At 35.6% G+C, this 13,619-nt stretch overlaps 3 protein-coding genes across 4 annotated transcripts; 1 reads left to right on the top strand and 2 right to left on the bottom strand.

The window, feature by feature from the left end:
- The first annotated feature begins 265 nt into the window (after positions 1-265).
- Positions 266-2,234, top strand: LOC104773457 (putative FBD-associated F-box protein At5g53635). 2 transcript variants are annotated; one of them, XM_010498073.2, is made up of 4 exons: positions 266-1,258; positions 1,355-1,421; positions 1,522-1,662; positions 1,762-2,234. In XM_010498073.2, the coding sequence occupies exons 1-4, from the start codon at positions 468-470 to the stop codon at positions 2,053-2,055; spliced, it is 1,293 nt and encodes a 430-aa protein (XP_010496375.1). In that variant the 5' UTR covers positions 266-467; the 3' UTR covers positions 2,056-2,234. The 2 variants fall into 2 exon arrangements, with proteins under 2 accessions (XP_010496375.1, XP_010496374.1); XM_010498072.2 differs by having other exon boundaries at positions 266-1,421.
- A 340-nt stretch (positions 2,235-2,574) lies between these two features.
- Positions 2,575-7,008, bottom strand: LOC104773456. Its single transcript, XM_010498070.1, has 14 exons — positions 6,591-7,008; positions 6,351-6,401; positions 6,053-6,253; positions 5,853-5,951; positions 5,710-5,765; positions 5,386-5,497; positions 5,095-5,274; positions 4,770-5,003; positions 4,122-4,295; positions 3,842-4,042; positions 3,632-3,757; positions 3,362-3,523; positions 3,168-3,266; positions 2,575-3,085 (listed from the first exon to the last, which is right to left on the bottom strand). Exons 1-14 carry the CDS (start codon positions 6,720-6,722, stop codon positions 2,849-2,851), a joined length of 2,064 nt encoding a protein of 687 aa, XP_010496372.1. The 5' UTR covers positions 6,723-7,008; the 3' UTR covers positions 2,575-2,848.
- A 557-nt stretch (positions 7,009-7,565) lies between these two features.
- Positions 7,566-9,078, bottom strand: LOC104773465 (F-box/FBD/LRR-repeat protein At5g53840-like). Its single transcript, XM_010498081.1, has 3 exons — positions 8,191-9,078; positions 7,969-8,085; positions 7,566-7,877 (listed from the first exon to the last, which is right to left on the bottom strand). The coding sequence occupies exons 1-3, from the start codon at positions 9,076-9,078 to the stop codon at positions 7,566-7,568; spliced, it is 1,317 nt and encodes a 438-aa protein (XP_010496383.1).
- Between the last annotated feature and the right edge of the window lie 4,541 nt (positions 9,079-13,619).

Raw genomic sequence — 13,619 nt, 5'->3', positions numbered from 1 at the left:
AAAAAAAAAAAAAAAAAAAGGTAATTTAAATTACCTCACGGGAAGAGCCGACAACTTCACTACACAATGATAGTACCAATTCGAACCACTGAGGCACGTATTAAATTGGTGACATAAGCTCTAAATTAATTATACTTAAACGCTAAATACAATGGTCTGGTATAGACCGGTTCCGAATACGTCCGGACGAGTTGCAACAAGATTTCACCACTTAAGCCCAATAGGCCCAATTTAACTGTAAACAACACAACCAATCTTAGCATCTTCTTCACTAATTCTCACGAACTCGCACAAGTAGCAACACAGATTTCACCAAATCAGTCTCAAGTTTCAAAAACCTTACGGATTCATCATAATTTCTCTCTCGCACTTAGGTAAATTGTCTGAGATCACTATTCTAGGGTTTCCTGATTGAAATGTTTCCTTAATTACTACGCCGTTTTTGTTCCATAAGAAGAAAAACAAAAATGGTTGGTAGAAGGAAATCGAAACAGGCTCGTTTTAAAGGATCAAATCGTAGTAGAAGATTGAAGGAAGAAGATCGAATAAGCCAACTACCTGATCCTTTAATATGTCACATACTTTCTCATCTTCCAACAAAAGAAGCTGTTTCAACAAGCGTCTTATCCACAAGATGGAAGACTCTCTGGCTTTGGGTTCCTAGTTTGGAACTGAACTCAAGAAAACTCCCAGATTTGAGTGCCTTCTCGTGTTACGGTAACAGGTTCTTCGATTCCAGTAGAGTCTCACACATAAACGAACTCAAGTTAATCATAGCTGATATTAGATTTATAAACGGTGATGATTACGATTCCTCTTGTTTCACATCATGGATTGATGCTGCTATCAAACGTAAGGTTCAACATCTATACGTTCGTTTCCCTCTAAACAGTTGTCTTGATGTGATGCCGTTAAGCGTTTGTAACTCTGAGTCATCGGTGTCATTAAAACTTCATCTGGTGGCATTGCCTAATGGGGACTTTGTTTCTTTGCCTTGCTTGAAGACTTTGCATTTGAATACTGTTTGTTATCCGGATGAGACCACTTTTGAGAGACTTGTCTCGTCCTGCCCTGTCTTGGAAGAGTTGGAGGTTAAGGGAAGTGTTAGTTGTAAAGCTAAAGTATTTCGGGTGTTGTCTAAGTCGTTGAAGAGGGTTGTTATAAGTTTACGTTTTTCTCTGTTTCATCTTGGATCAGAAGTTGAGGTTGATACTCCTCGGCTACGGTTTTTGAGGATTGATGAAAACTTGTCGGAAAGGTTTGTAATAACCGATATGGATTCCAATGTTAAGTTAGATCTTCGTCTCCGGTCTGGTATGGTTTTTGACAAAGCATATCTATCTAAGAAGAAAAGATTGCGTAACTTTCTCCCACAGATTTCGAAGGTCAGGGATATGTTCATACATCTAGACACTTTCAAGGTATATATATATATATATAGTCAAATTCTGATATTGGGACATTACATTTTTCTATAATGAGAGTTTCTGACACACATTTGTTTTTCTTTCTTGTTCAAAGCTCCTCTATGAATACTCGAAACTAGAATCACTGCCTCAGTTTGGTTGCATGTCCCGCCTGCAAGTAGCTCTCTATTATAACCATTCGAAATGGTTACCGACCTTTCTTGAGAGCTTCCCAAACTTGAAATTTCTCATCTTGGTTAGGATGTTTTAAACCGAATAAGTTTTTTTTAATCTCTATGAAGATTTTGTGTATCTATCTTTTCATTCCGTTTTAATCCATCTCTCTTATCCTCAGGTATGCTATGATGATGATTCTGAGGAAACGTGCTCCGAGGAGATGAATCATTTTAGTTTTTCACATGTGCCTCAGTGTTTGCTATCGTCTCTCGAGTCTGTTGATTTCAAAGTGCCAATCAGGGGACTTGGTGTACAAATGGAGCTAGTAAGGTACTTTCTAAAGAATTCTGCTGTCCTCAAGAAACTCACTCTGCCTTTGCCTTATGATGCAATTCAGATTCAAGATGACTTTGTCAAGAAGCTCCTCAAAATCAAAAGACGCTCTACAGAATGTGAAGTCGTCTTTCTCTGATTGGTTAAAAAGAGTGTAGAAAGAACACTGTTGAGGTTTTGTGTTATGAAAAGACAAAGTGAACATGGGTGGTTTCGCTTCCGTTCTTCCTTGTTTTTTCGCTACTTGTTTCTGAATTCATTGACAGCCCATGGATCTTATATCAGTTCTAATTTAAACTAAACATGTAAACCACACTAGTCAAAAAACAGAGGTTCAGACTCCAGTTAACATAGAAGTGTTCAAATCAACAAAAGGAAAAGAGAGACTCTGGTCAAAACAGAGTCTTTGCTCTGCAACTTGACAAAGGGTCTTTGCTCTGCAACTTGACGAAGCCACCACAAAGCTACCTCCTCTGCAATCGACACAATCACGTGCACAGATCTCCACTGCACAACCGTTCTGCCTTGCTAAATGATGAATAGATTTGTAGCGTGACAATTGCTAAGAGGTTTTGATTCGTCTATATACATGTGAAAGGATGTAATCAGATGAGTTAAGAAATGAGTCATCTTTTTGCTGTTTTGATGAGTTAAGAAAGGAGGCAAAAATTTCAAATGTAAATTTCTAAATGATGGTAGGCGTTGAGTTTTGCTGGTTCTTTACTGAATTTTAGTGGCCGACTCTAAGCATGTAAATTTAACATTGTTGATTTTGGCCACGGATACTATTCAAAGGGCAGAACCGCAGAAGTAAAATTGAATGTATATCTTAGCTTCGAGCATTAGCCATTAACACACCGAAGAATGAAAGCAAGATAGGAGATTGTTTCGCCTCACTCTATGCCTTTCACTTTAAAGCTTGACTTGTAAAATCAGACCTTGCGTTGTTGCTTTCCCATATAATCAGAGCTCTGCCTACCTCTTTGAACTGTGTTGTCATTCTTCTTTAACCCCTGAGACTGAGCCATTGGAGTCATAGCCACATACATGGAGTTTGGGGATGACGACGCTGCAGCTGCTGCTGCCACTTTGGCTGCTGCTGCTGATGCTGCTACAATTTTCTGTGCTCCTTCTCTAACTTGAATGTAGTCATCCTCTATCACAAATAACTGCAGCCAAAACCAGTTTAGCATTTTGAAGTTTTAAGAAGAACACATGAGTTGTTTAGTCATTGGTATGAGACACACAGACCTCAAGATGGCTAGCAACAAAATCATCCAGCTTCCCGTACTTTTTCCTGTAATCATGCCAGTGCAGAGGGGCTAGCATTTTGCCCAAACGGTTTGGAAGCTGTATATCACACATAAAACAGACATTATATGAAAGCACTTTCTCAAAGTAATTAAATTGTTCAGACTCATTGTGGTTACAATTAATTTGCTCACCGTTGAACTAATTCGGATTCTTCCACCAGCTGGTATAGTTCGGAGTATGCATGTCAAAAGTGACCTTTCATCAAGCAGAGTACTCTCTGAGTTCCTCTCAGGTTTCCCAGATGAGAATAGGGCACCATTGTGTTCATCAGGTGAAACCTGGCCATTAACTTCCTGGGGAGAGAAATTGAAGACACATTCAGAAAATATTTCCCTGTAGCTAACCTAACTAGGCTCTACAAGCCAAAAGAAAAATTGCTAGGTAATATGAGCATTGCATACCTCGGGTTTCTGATTATGGGTATGGGAATCAAGCCTTAGCGCATCACGGAACTGTGAAGAAATGTCTTGAAAGTTATTCTCTAAGTGATTAGATCCATTATAATCTCCATTGCCAGATTCCACTGCCTGTTAACGAGTACTTTCTAAGATGGTATCGACATATCGTATTGAACATGTATAACTCCACAACGTAATAAGAACATTCCCTACCTGTTCATTCACAGTGGACGATGGTGTATTTCCGTATTGTGCTCCTTGGCTAGTTTGAACATCTCCATACCCTTGACCAAAGGACTGTCCGTTGGCAGGCACTTGATATTCACTCTTCAGATCAGAACTTACCAAGCCATGAACACCTTCAGATGGATGCACATGATTCTGTGTAGGCATCTGGGAATTAACTGGTACAGCCTACAAATAAAAGCAGGAAAGACAATGGTCATTAACTATAAAAAAAAATGAAAAGATATGCATTCTTAAGCTCACACACGTTTTGCTGCAGCAACACTGATTGCGCAAAATGAGGTGAAGGGACCTGAGGCTGAACAAGCTGAGAAATCTCTTGTTGATGCATGAAAATAGAATGCAGAGGGGTCATCTGACCCGCTTGATGGTACCCATACGTTCCAAGATTAGAAGATGACACCCCATCAACACGATTGTTCTACAAATAATTACAAGAGAAAAGGCAGTTACAGTTATAAGCCATCACAAGTATTTTACCAAGGATTATTTAATCGCCAAGAATACAAGCCATCGGACTGAATAGCAAATAAGATGTGGAGCATGACAAATATAGAATCTTGAAGAATCAGAGCATTAAATTGAATAGACAAGTAATGAAACAAATACTTCAAAATACAAGATCACAGAACTTCTATGCTGTCCTTATTGATTTCCAACACTGTACTTTTTGGCTGCTGGGGATATCCGATTATTTTATATTCGCTTAACAGTTTTAACATCTAATGTTTAACAACTAATAGGCTGACGAGACCCAACTGAATAAGCAAATGTACAGATTCATCTCAACACATGCTAACATTGTATTGTGGATAAGATATCATCTTGTAAATCCAACACAAAACGCCAAACAGAGAGAAATTATTCAAGAGAATTAACAGAAACAGAGATGTACCTGAGTAGCCTTATCATCAGTTGAAGTAAAAGATGAGATGTTATCTGAGCTTTTTCCATTTGAACGGACACTAATGTTTGCACTTTCTGAGCTGTTTCCATGAGCATCAAATTGGTTCCCGCTGTTCTGAATAGTCTGTGAGGCACCACTGGAACCACCTGCTTCCTTTACATTGGCTAGCTCAAGCTGAAGCTGTTTCACTGTATGCACATGCAATCTCTCCATCTCCGCAAACTGAAGTCAATTACGAGGAACAACATAAGTTTAGAGTAGACTCATTTCAAGGAAAACCAATTAGGAATTGAAAGATATCCTGGAAACTGACCTGTCTCTGACAACCATGCCAGAGCTGGTTATACTGCTCCGTACGTTCTCGCAATTCAGCCTGCAACGAATGATTTGTAGATGATTGTAAAGCATCTATCTCTTGGGCACGGGCAATCCAACCTTGCGCTTCTCTTAGTTGCTCATCCTTGTACAAGATAGTTTCTTGAGCATTCCTATTCTACAAAGCCATTAAGCATAAGGTGTTAGTGTATTAGAATAGAATTTCAAAAATGACAATGATATATAACTGAAAGATTTGATTGTGTCACAAAAAGAAGGGAAAACTAACTTGTTCCTGCAATTCACTGAGCTGGCTCTCTTTTTCTTGAATATGCTCCTGAAGTTCAGATATTTTATGTATATTTTGGGACCTCTCAGCTTCAGAATGATCACGCTCTCTCCTGCATATTAAGAAAGGAAAAAAGTAGTGTGTTAACTTACCAAACCCTCATGCCTAAAACGTCTAATACAAGAAGAAATCGAAGGTCGGATACTATAATTTTAAAACAAAAGTAGCAGAATCCTATATAAGATACAAGACTAACAGATCAGTATAATAGGAAACCTCATATGAACTTAACAAAGAGAAAACGAGTTAAGGAATTAACAGCACCTGAATGTGGCAAGTTCTTTATTCTGTTCTCTTAGGATACCCTCTTTGGCCCATGCCTAGCATCAGAACAAAAAGAACTTAGAAACAAGTCATTCAGATTTACATCAGAAAATAATCTAGTAATCATATATAAACCAACAGACCGCTTCATTATCCAGCTTAATCGCATGTAGCTCTCTGTCTTTCTCTTCTAACTGCCTCTCTGCCTCCCGAATAGATCGCTCCTTCTCATGAAGTTGCTCCTAAAAAATATCAACAACATTCCTTTAACTTCCATGCAACACAATGCTCGATGATATAAAAACCATGCTATTATATCAGGGGACTGGACTGAAACCCTAACCTGCATTCTAGCAGCAGCATTAGCATACTCTGTGAATTGAGATTCATAGTTGCTCTGGATCTCCATGATCTCATGTCTCGCAAACATCTGAGCTCGAAGCTCAATCTCTAACTGCTGAAGTTCTCCTTTCTTCCTAGAAACATTAAGAATCTGTTGCTGCAACATCTCACTATCTGAGAAACCATCCTGCTCTCTTCCATTCTGCTCAACAAGAAACCCCCATAAAAATCTCGTTTCCACTCTCCAATAAGTACACAGAAAAAAAACTAAGTAACATCACAAGCCAGAAATAATTAACCTCATAAATCGTTCTCTCATCCGTCCGGTTCAGCTTCAACTGTTCCAAATCCTGCAACAAATTTTGACAACGACAATCAAAATATGAACAAGGAAACAACCAAAAGCAAATCACTTTACTCTCAGCATAAACATTGGAACATAACAGATAAAATAGTATATACAAAAAAAAATCAAAACTTTCAGATTCAGTCTACTCAGTCCTCTAAACATAAACATAACCCAGAAGCTAAAACCTTACCACATAATCTGAACCGTCTCCAACGTTTTGTGAATCCGAAACGGCACGCCATTCTTTCCTCGATGGAGTCGTCGGCGACGGATTCTGAAGGGAACCGCCACGAGTTGCAGCTGCGCTCGAAGCGGTATCCATTACTAAGAAAATCACCGAAGAGACTCCAATTCCACTACTACTGATCGCACTGGAAGAAAAAAACTAGGGTTTATTGGAAATGTGACTCAAGAAAAAAACCCTAGAGTGTTGTAACCCAGAAATTTTATAAAGATTGGTGAATAAAAACCCACGATTGACGAAGTTAGGAGCTGAAGAAAGGTTGAAGAAACGAAAATGGTGGAAATGTTTGACGAAGAAGAGACGAACAACGGTGAGAGAGAGAGACGAGACGACTCGGAAAGTTCTGAAATTTACAGAATCAATCATTTGGCAAATTCTTACTCGTGAGAGTGAAGATGACGTTTCAGGTCCTTTTGGGCCTATTAGGCCGAGTTATCTTTGGCCCATTAATAGCCCAATGAGCATGTTTACTCATAGCGTCATTGATGTCTTTTGAGAATTGGGATGGGAATAAGATCGATATATGACGAAAGTGACTGTCGATGATTAAACCATATCATATATTTCATTAAGTAGTGATTTATTGAAGGAAAAGATTGCTTTTGTTTATTTTATTTTTTTGATTTAAAGATAGTAGTATTGTTATTATATTATCATATTCTAAAATATATGTCATATTCTAAAATATATGTATAGTATAATTCTCCCCTATAACACATTGACCCCCCCTAATTTTTAATCCTGGGTCCGCCACTGATGATTAAAACATGAATTGATGAGCCAAATTTGTGAGATTACAATGAATCAACAATAGCAACCACCAAGAAACATAAGAAATATTTTGATCGCTACAAATGCAATCAATGTTTAACGACAAAAAATAACCACAAAAAAAAAGAAGCAATGTTTTAGTTACTATAGTTAAACAACAAGTAGTTGACAAGCGCTAGAGGATCTTGGCATTGCAAGGAGTTCTTTCAAGATGGCATCCGTGCCTTTTACCCTTTTCTTCCTTTGATAATTAGAAACTGTTACACTCATTTTCTCCAGGATTGTTGAATTCTTCAGGAAGTATCTTACTAGCTCCATTTCTCCTTCATACCCTAAGATTGGACTTTTAAATTCCACAAACTTGAGCGATGATACCACACACGGGATCACTATCGTGTGAAACGTGAACTTTGGTTCATTATTCTTCGTACCACGTATATAAAGGCGGTTGGTAGACAATCTCTACGGAAACAAAGACAATAACATAAGAAAACAAGTTGAGTAGAAATGCATAAAAGCTTTCACAGACTAATAAGATAGAACTTTTCATCACCAAGATAAGAGATTCTAGTTTTGGGCAGCTCTTAAGAAGATTTGGCAACATCCCCAGATCGGCGTCACAAAATGTAGCGGTCAATCTGGACAAGTAAGAAAAACTTGGAAAGATGTCCTGGTAACAAAGTAAACCAAAACAAAACAAAAAAAGAATAACGCTGGTTAAAAATTTATGTTGTGGAAGAATACATTTTATATGTTCAAACGTTGACAAGTTTACCTTCCAAAAATATAAATTTATAACTAGCTCCCTGACCCTTGAAATATCAGTGAGGATATCACCTATCACTTTTCTCTTGGATAGGCCATTTGGATCCAACATATTATACTCACTACCAAAGTCGATATCTACTTTTGCTGGGAACCCCGAATTGATGAACGTGATGTTCTTTGTCATATGGAGGGTTGTCTTTAGACACTGGAGAAGAGGAGCATCAATGACAACATAGACAAACTCATTTACGTGGATGCTCTTTAGCGTCTTAGAACGCACTTGTAACACCTTTGCGTTCTCAGTCGGACATCTGATGATGATAAAATCTTCTAGAACTGGGGAACCTGAGATAAGTTTCTCCAAAATGGCCTCGTTAGGATAGTGATTATTCTTTAAATGGAGGATCTTCACACAAGGTAAGGAAACAAAGTCGACGTTAACCATGGTGACTCGATACAGTTGTAAGTGTACTAGTGTATCACAAGTATACAAGCTCAGGGGTATGTCACCGAAGTCATGATAACAGCTAACAACATTGATATGAAGATGTTGAATCCTACGCCTAGTCACAACATCTATCCATGAGGGGAGATAAGACTTATCAGCAAGATAATGAGTAGTTAAACGTAGTTTTTGTATGCATGATGAGTCTTTGTGGAAATCAAAGAACCTGCCAGCAAAACTCACAAACTCGCTAAACGACCGGAAGTCACTTCGGGAGTCTAAATCCAGTATAGGAACCAATTGCCAAAGATTTCTCCATCTAGTGGATAAAGCACTTGTTCTTACAGCATCCTTAGTAGAAAGACGAGTAAGTATTTCAGATATCAAGTGATCAGGTAAGTGGCTTATCCTATCTTCGACTGATCGTGGTTTTTTCTTTCTACCCACCATCTGTTCCTCTTCCCACAACTAATCTGCATTATCAAATTTAAGAAAGTTTTTGTTTTTAAAATATTGAAATTTAGAGAAACACCAAACCAATTTGTCATAAATAAATTAAAAACTAAACACGGACACCGATAAATTGCGACAAATTAACCCTATGAGAAGAACACATACGAGTATACGAGACTTGTTAGGTTAGGGTTTTCAAGGTTTCTGAAGATGACTAAAATCAAGAAACAGTAGAGGAAGAGGAGGAGGAAGAAGACGAACTCACGAACGCACCGGAATGAAGTTTAGTCACCACCGCTGATCAAACCTCTTCGTCTTCCTCCACGGTTCATGTATATCGAGCAGTATTTTAGGGTACCGATAAAAAAACAATTGGAATGGTAACGTTTTATTAAAAGACCAGTTTACCTATATTTTTTTTTTTTGACCTCAACCAGTTTACCTATATATTACAAGGGTATGCGGTCATTTTATTTACATTTTTTAAGTACATTTGTGTTTTACCTTTTTAGTTATGGTTATTTAAAATTTTATTTACAATTTTAGTTCTTACAAAATTGCACTAAAAGCAATAAGTGACATATGGTAAATATACATCTTATATACATTTTTAAGTATATTTTGTGTTTTACCCTTTTAGTTATTATTATTTAAAATTTTATTTACAATTTTAGTTCCTACAAAATTGCACTAAAAGCAATAAGTGACATATGGTAAATTTACAAAATCAATTTTTTTTAATAAAAACTAATTAATTTTACCTAACTCCTTAGTAATAGCAAATTTGTATTCTATATATGTGTCGAAAAATAAAAATAAATTAAAAAATCAATTATTAAACTGTATACCTTTAATATTATATGTCTCACTTAAATATTAACAATCAATTAAATTAAATAATTATACATTATACAAACAATAATAGTATTGTTTTTAATAGATACAAAATACTATTCTGATTAATTATACATTATACAAATAGTAATATTTCATAGTGTTTTCTCCTGATAAAATTATAATATTTTAAGAATAATTGTGTCAGAGTTTAAAATATATAAAAAGCTAAAATTTTAAAATGTGTAATTTTATTATAAAATATTTTTTTCCGGAGATATACCACGGCTTAAATCCTAGTATATTATTGAAAAGCCAAAACCAGCCATGAAACTAGTATTCTCATATTCGCTTTGTTACACAAAAATCATAAAACCTCTACTCATATTACCAATCAGAGGAAGACAACTTCACATTCGGTTGAGCCTCTCGGCATTTTGAGGAGTTTCTTGATAGTAAAGTTTTCTTTTATTGAATAAGGCAAACCAAGGGTAAGCTTCTTGAGTATTGCCGAATTCTCTAGGAAGTAACTAACAAACTTTCTAAGATTTCTTAGGTTACCCATCTTGTTGATTTCTAAAAACTCGAGAGATGATAACAAACACTTGGGCACAACATATGAATAACCCATTTGATTCATATCCTGTGAGCGATACATTGCAACCTGAAACTGAGGAAAATAGAGGAGAAAACATAATGAAATGATATGACAGCAACTTTCATAGAGATTGAGAAAACCATCGTAGGGGTCAGTAAAGGTAATTATTGGCATAAAGATATACGTACATTGGTATATTCTCTCCGCAACAGACGCTTGTATAGTTATAACAACTTTGATATCCCAAAATATAGTTTTCAGTTCATAGTAGGTTCTATATATGTAATCTCTACGACATTTTGATCAATAGACAGAATTTCTTTGATATCGTATCTCTTTATGGTATCAGAGGCTGAACCTTCGAAAAATCTCTAGTTTTTTTTTACGAACCCGATCACAAGACAAACGATGACTACGAATCGTATCTCTTTAGTAATCACCAAGTCTAGGGATTTCAGATTCACGCAGCTCACGGGAAAAGTCAGCAACGATTTCAAATCTGGTACATATAGTTTAACATGCAAGCATGACATGTAATCAAATTGAGGAAGCCGTTCGAATTTGGAATAGGGATGAATGACCTGAAACCAGCAAATATTGTGGGTTAGAAACTTTTTCATTATACTAAATTTGCATGTTAATATATATAAATATATACCATGAGAGCGTTCGAACATATTGTCATATTTCTGACCCTCGAGATCTTGGGCAGAAAACTGTCAATGTGACTTCTCCCCGATGAAATGCTTGCTTCGGAAGAACCGTCCGACAAACCGACGTGAGAAATAACTGACTTGGAAATGGAGTCCAGATTGTTTAGTATAGTAATTTTTGATACGTTTTCAGTGATACTCAAATCGCATAATAGAGGAGCATCAATGACAACTCCCGTAATTGAATCAATGCTACGAAAATGCCGTGTGAAACTGAGCGTCCTTAGTGACCGAGAGTGCACCCTGTAGACATTTGGATCATCCTTGACTACGACAATATTTAATTCTTCCAAGACAGGACAACATGATACAAGTGTCGTGAAAGTGTCTTCATTATTAAACATATTGTACAGTAAATGCATAGTCTTCAAACAAGGTAAGGAAACAAACTCCGCACTAGCCCAGAACACATGAACATTAAGTTTTAAGGATACCAGTGTCTCACAGGAATATAGACTTAGGGGCATCTCACCAAAACAGGTCCTTTCGAATCTAAATACATTTAGATGTTGTATCTTACGCTTAACTGCAGCATCAACCCATGACTTGAGATAAGAGTAAGTTTGTGATCTAGAATCAGTAATAGTTAACTTCAGCTTGCGTATGCATGAAACCCTATCGGAACGGAAAAACCTATCACCAAAACTCACAAAGGCATTGTATCAATATTGGGAGTTCAATAATCAATATCAAACACGGAACCAAAAGCCAGAGAGTTTTCCATCTAGTGGATAAAACGCTTGTCTTAACAACTTCATTTGTGGGAAGATGAGAAATAATCTAACATATCAAATCATCAGGTAATTCGCTTATCCCATCTTTCTTCAATCCCTGGCTTAACCCTTTGGAACAATCCTCTATACCAACCATGTGTTCTTCTGTAGACAAAATTACTCCAATACAAAAAAAAAAAAATGGTTTTGGAGGCGTGGGTATTACGGTACGCATATATAGCTCGTTATAAACCTAATTTATCATTTGACAAAAAAAAAAATCTAATCTATCCCGAAATTTTTAGGGGCATTCTCAAAAATACCCCATTTTCCATGTCCCTTTTTAAAAATACTCCTGTATGTTGACCATTTTTAAAACTACCCCTCTTTATGTACAAAATGACCAAATTAACCTTTTCTTGAATGACAACAAAAATGTACAGTCACCAAAATCAAAAAAATTTCTCGCCAAAAAATTAAAAAAATTTCCCGCCAAATTTTTTTTTTCCTGCCAAAATCGAAAAGTTTCCCGTCAAAACTTTTTTTCCCACCAAAAAAAAAATTTTCTGCCAAAAAAAAAATTTCCCGCCAAAATCTAACAAAATTTCTGCCAAAAAATTTGAAATTTATACCTTATAAAAACATTGTAAACGCTTTTAAAAACATTGTAAAAGTGTTTACAAGGTGTTTAAAAACTTTTTAAAAACTTTGTAAAAATGTTTACAAGGTGTTTAAAAACCTTGTAAAAGCGTTTACAAGGTGTTTAAACACCTTTTAAAAACCTTGTAAATTTTTTTAAAAACCTTGTAAAAGCGTTTACAAGGTGTTTAAAAGTCTTTTAAAAATCTTTTGCAAACCTTTTAAAAACCTTATAAAAACCTTGTAAAAGCGTTTACAAGGTGTTTAAAAACCTTTTAAACGCTTTTAAAAAGCGTTTACAAGGTTTTTATAAACCTTTTGAAAACCTTTTAAAACTCTTCTAAAAATGGGCTATATTAATCTATATACCTGGTTGACCAAACAATTAAATTTATAGCCATGATAATATTTTAATTAAGTAAGTAGGAAAGAGAAACAAAACACAAACCAAAATACTCCTTCCTCTTTTAATTAATTACACAATTACCATTGATTGAAATTTTGTTATTTTTATTATCATGACCACTATTTATTTTAATACCAGAGACACTATTCATCACCGGATACTATTCATCAACCATCTATTAACACTGCTATCAGAACGATGACACAATTTATCACCATATAGACATATAGTGTGTTTTTTTTTTCTTGTGATTTGTATGTATAAGTATTTTATTTACGTGTTAAATGATATAGTATCATGATAAGTTCACATAACATATGTTATATGTATAGTTATCGTGCTAAACAAGTTATTATATTATACAAAATAACTTATAAAAATACATAAATATATTGCTACTGATAACGATAATGTTAACACACTACACATATTTGTAACATCTTAAGATACAAAATACATCAAATAATATTTATATTAACCAGTTAAAATCATATATATAAAAGTAAGGTTTCAGTTTCTTCTTATTGGTCCATTTAGCATTTAAGTTTTTTAAAATTAATAATTCTTTTAAATTAAATAAAAATGTAATAATGTACATTAGTCTATACTTTAAATCCACATTTACTTCTAAATTG

Source organism: Camelina sativa, unplaced genomic scaffold (assembly GCF_000633955.1).
Source record: "Camelina sativa cultivar DH55 unplaced genomic scaffold, Cs unpScaffold00549, whole genome shotgun sequence".
NCBI classification, from domain to species: domain Eukaryota; kingdom Viridiplantae; phylum Streptophyta; class Magnoliopsida; order Brassicales; family Brassicaceae; genus Camelina; species Camelina sativa.
The sequence above is the reverse complement of the archived record's forward strand: the minus strand, read 5'-3'. Positions and strand labels throughout refer to the sequence as shown.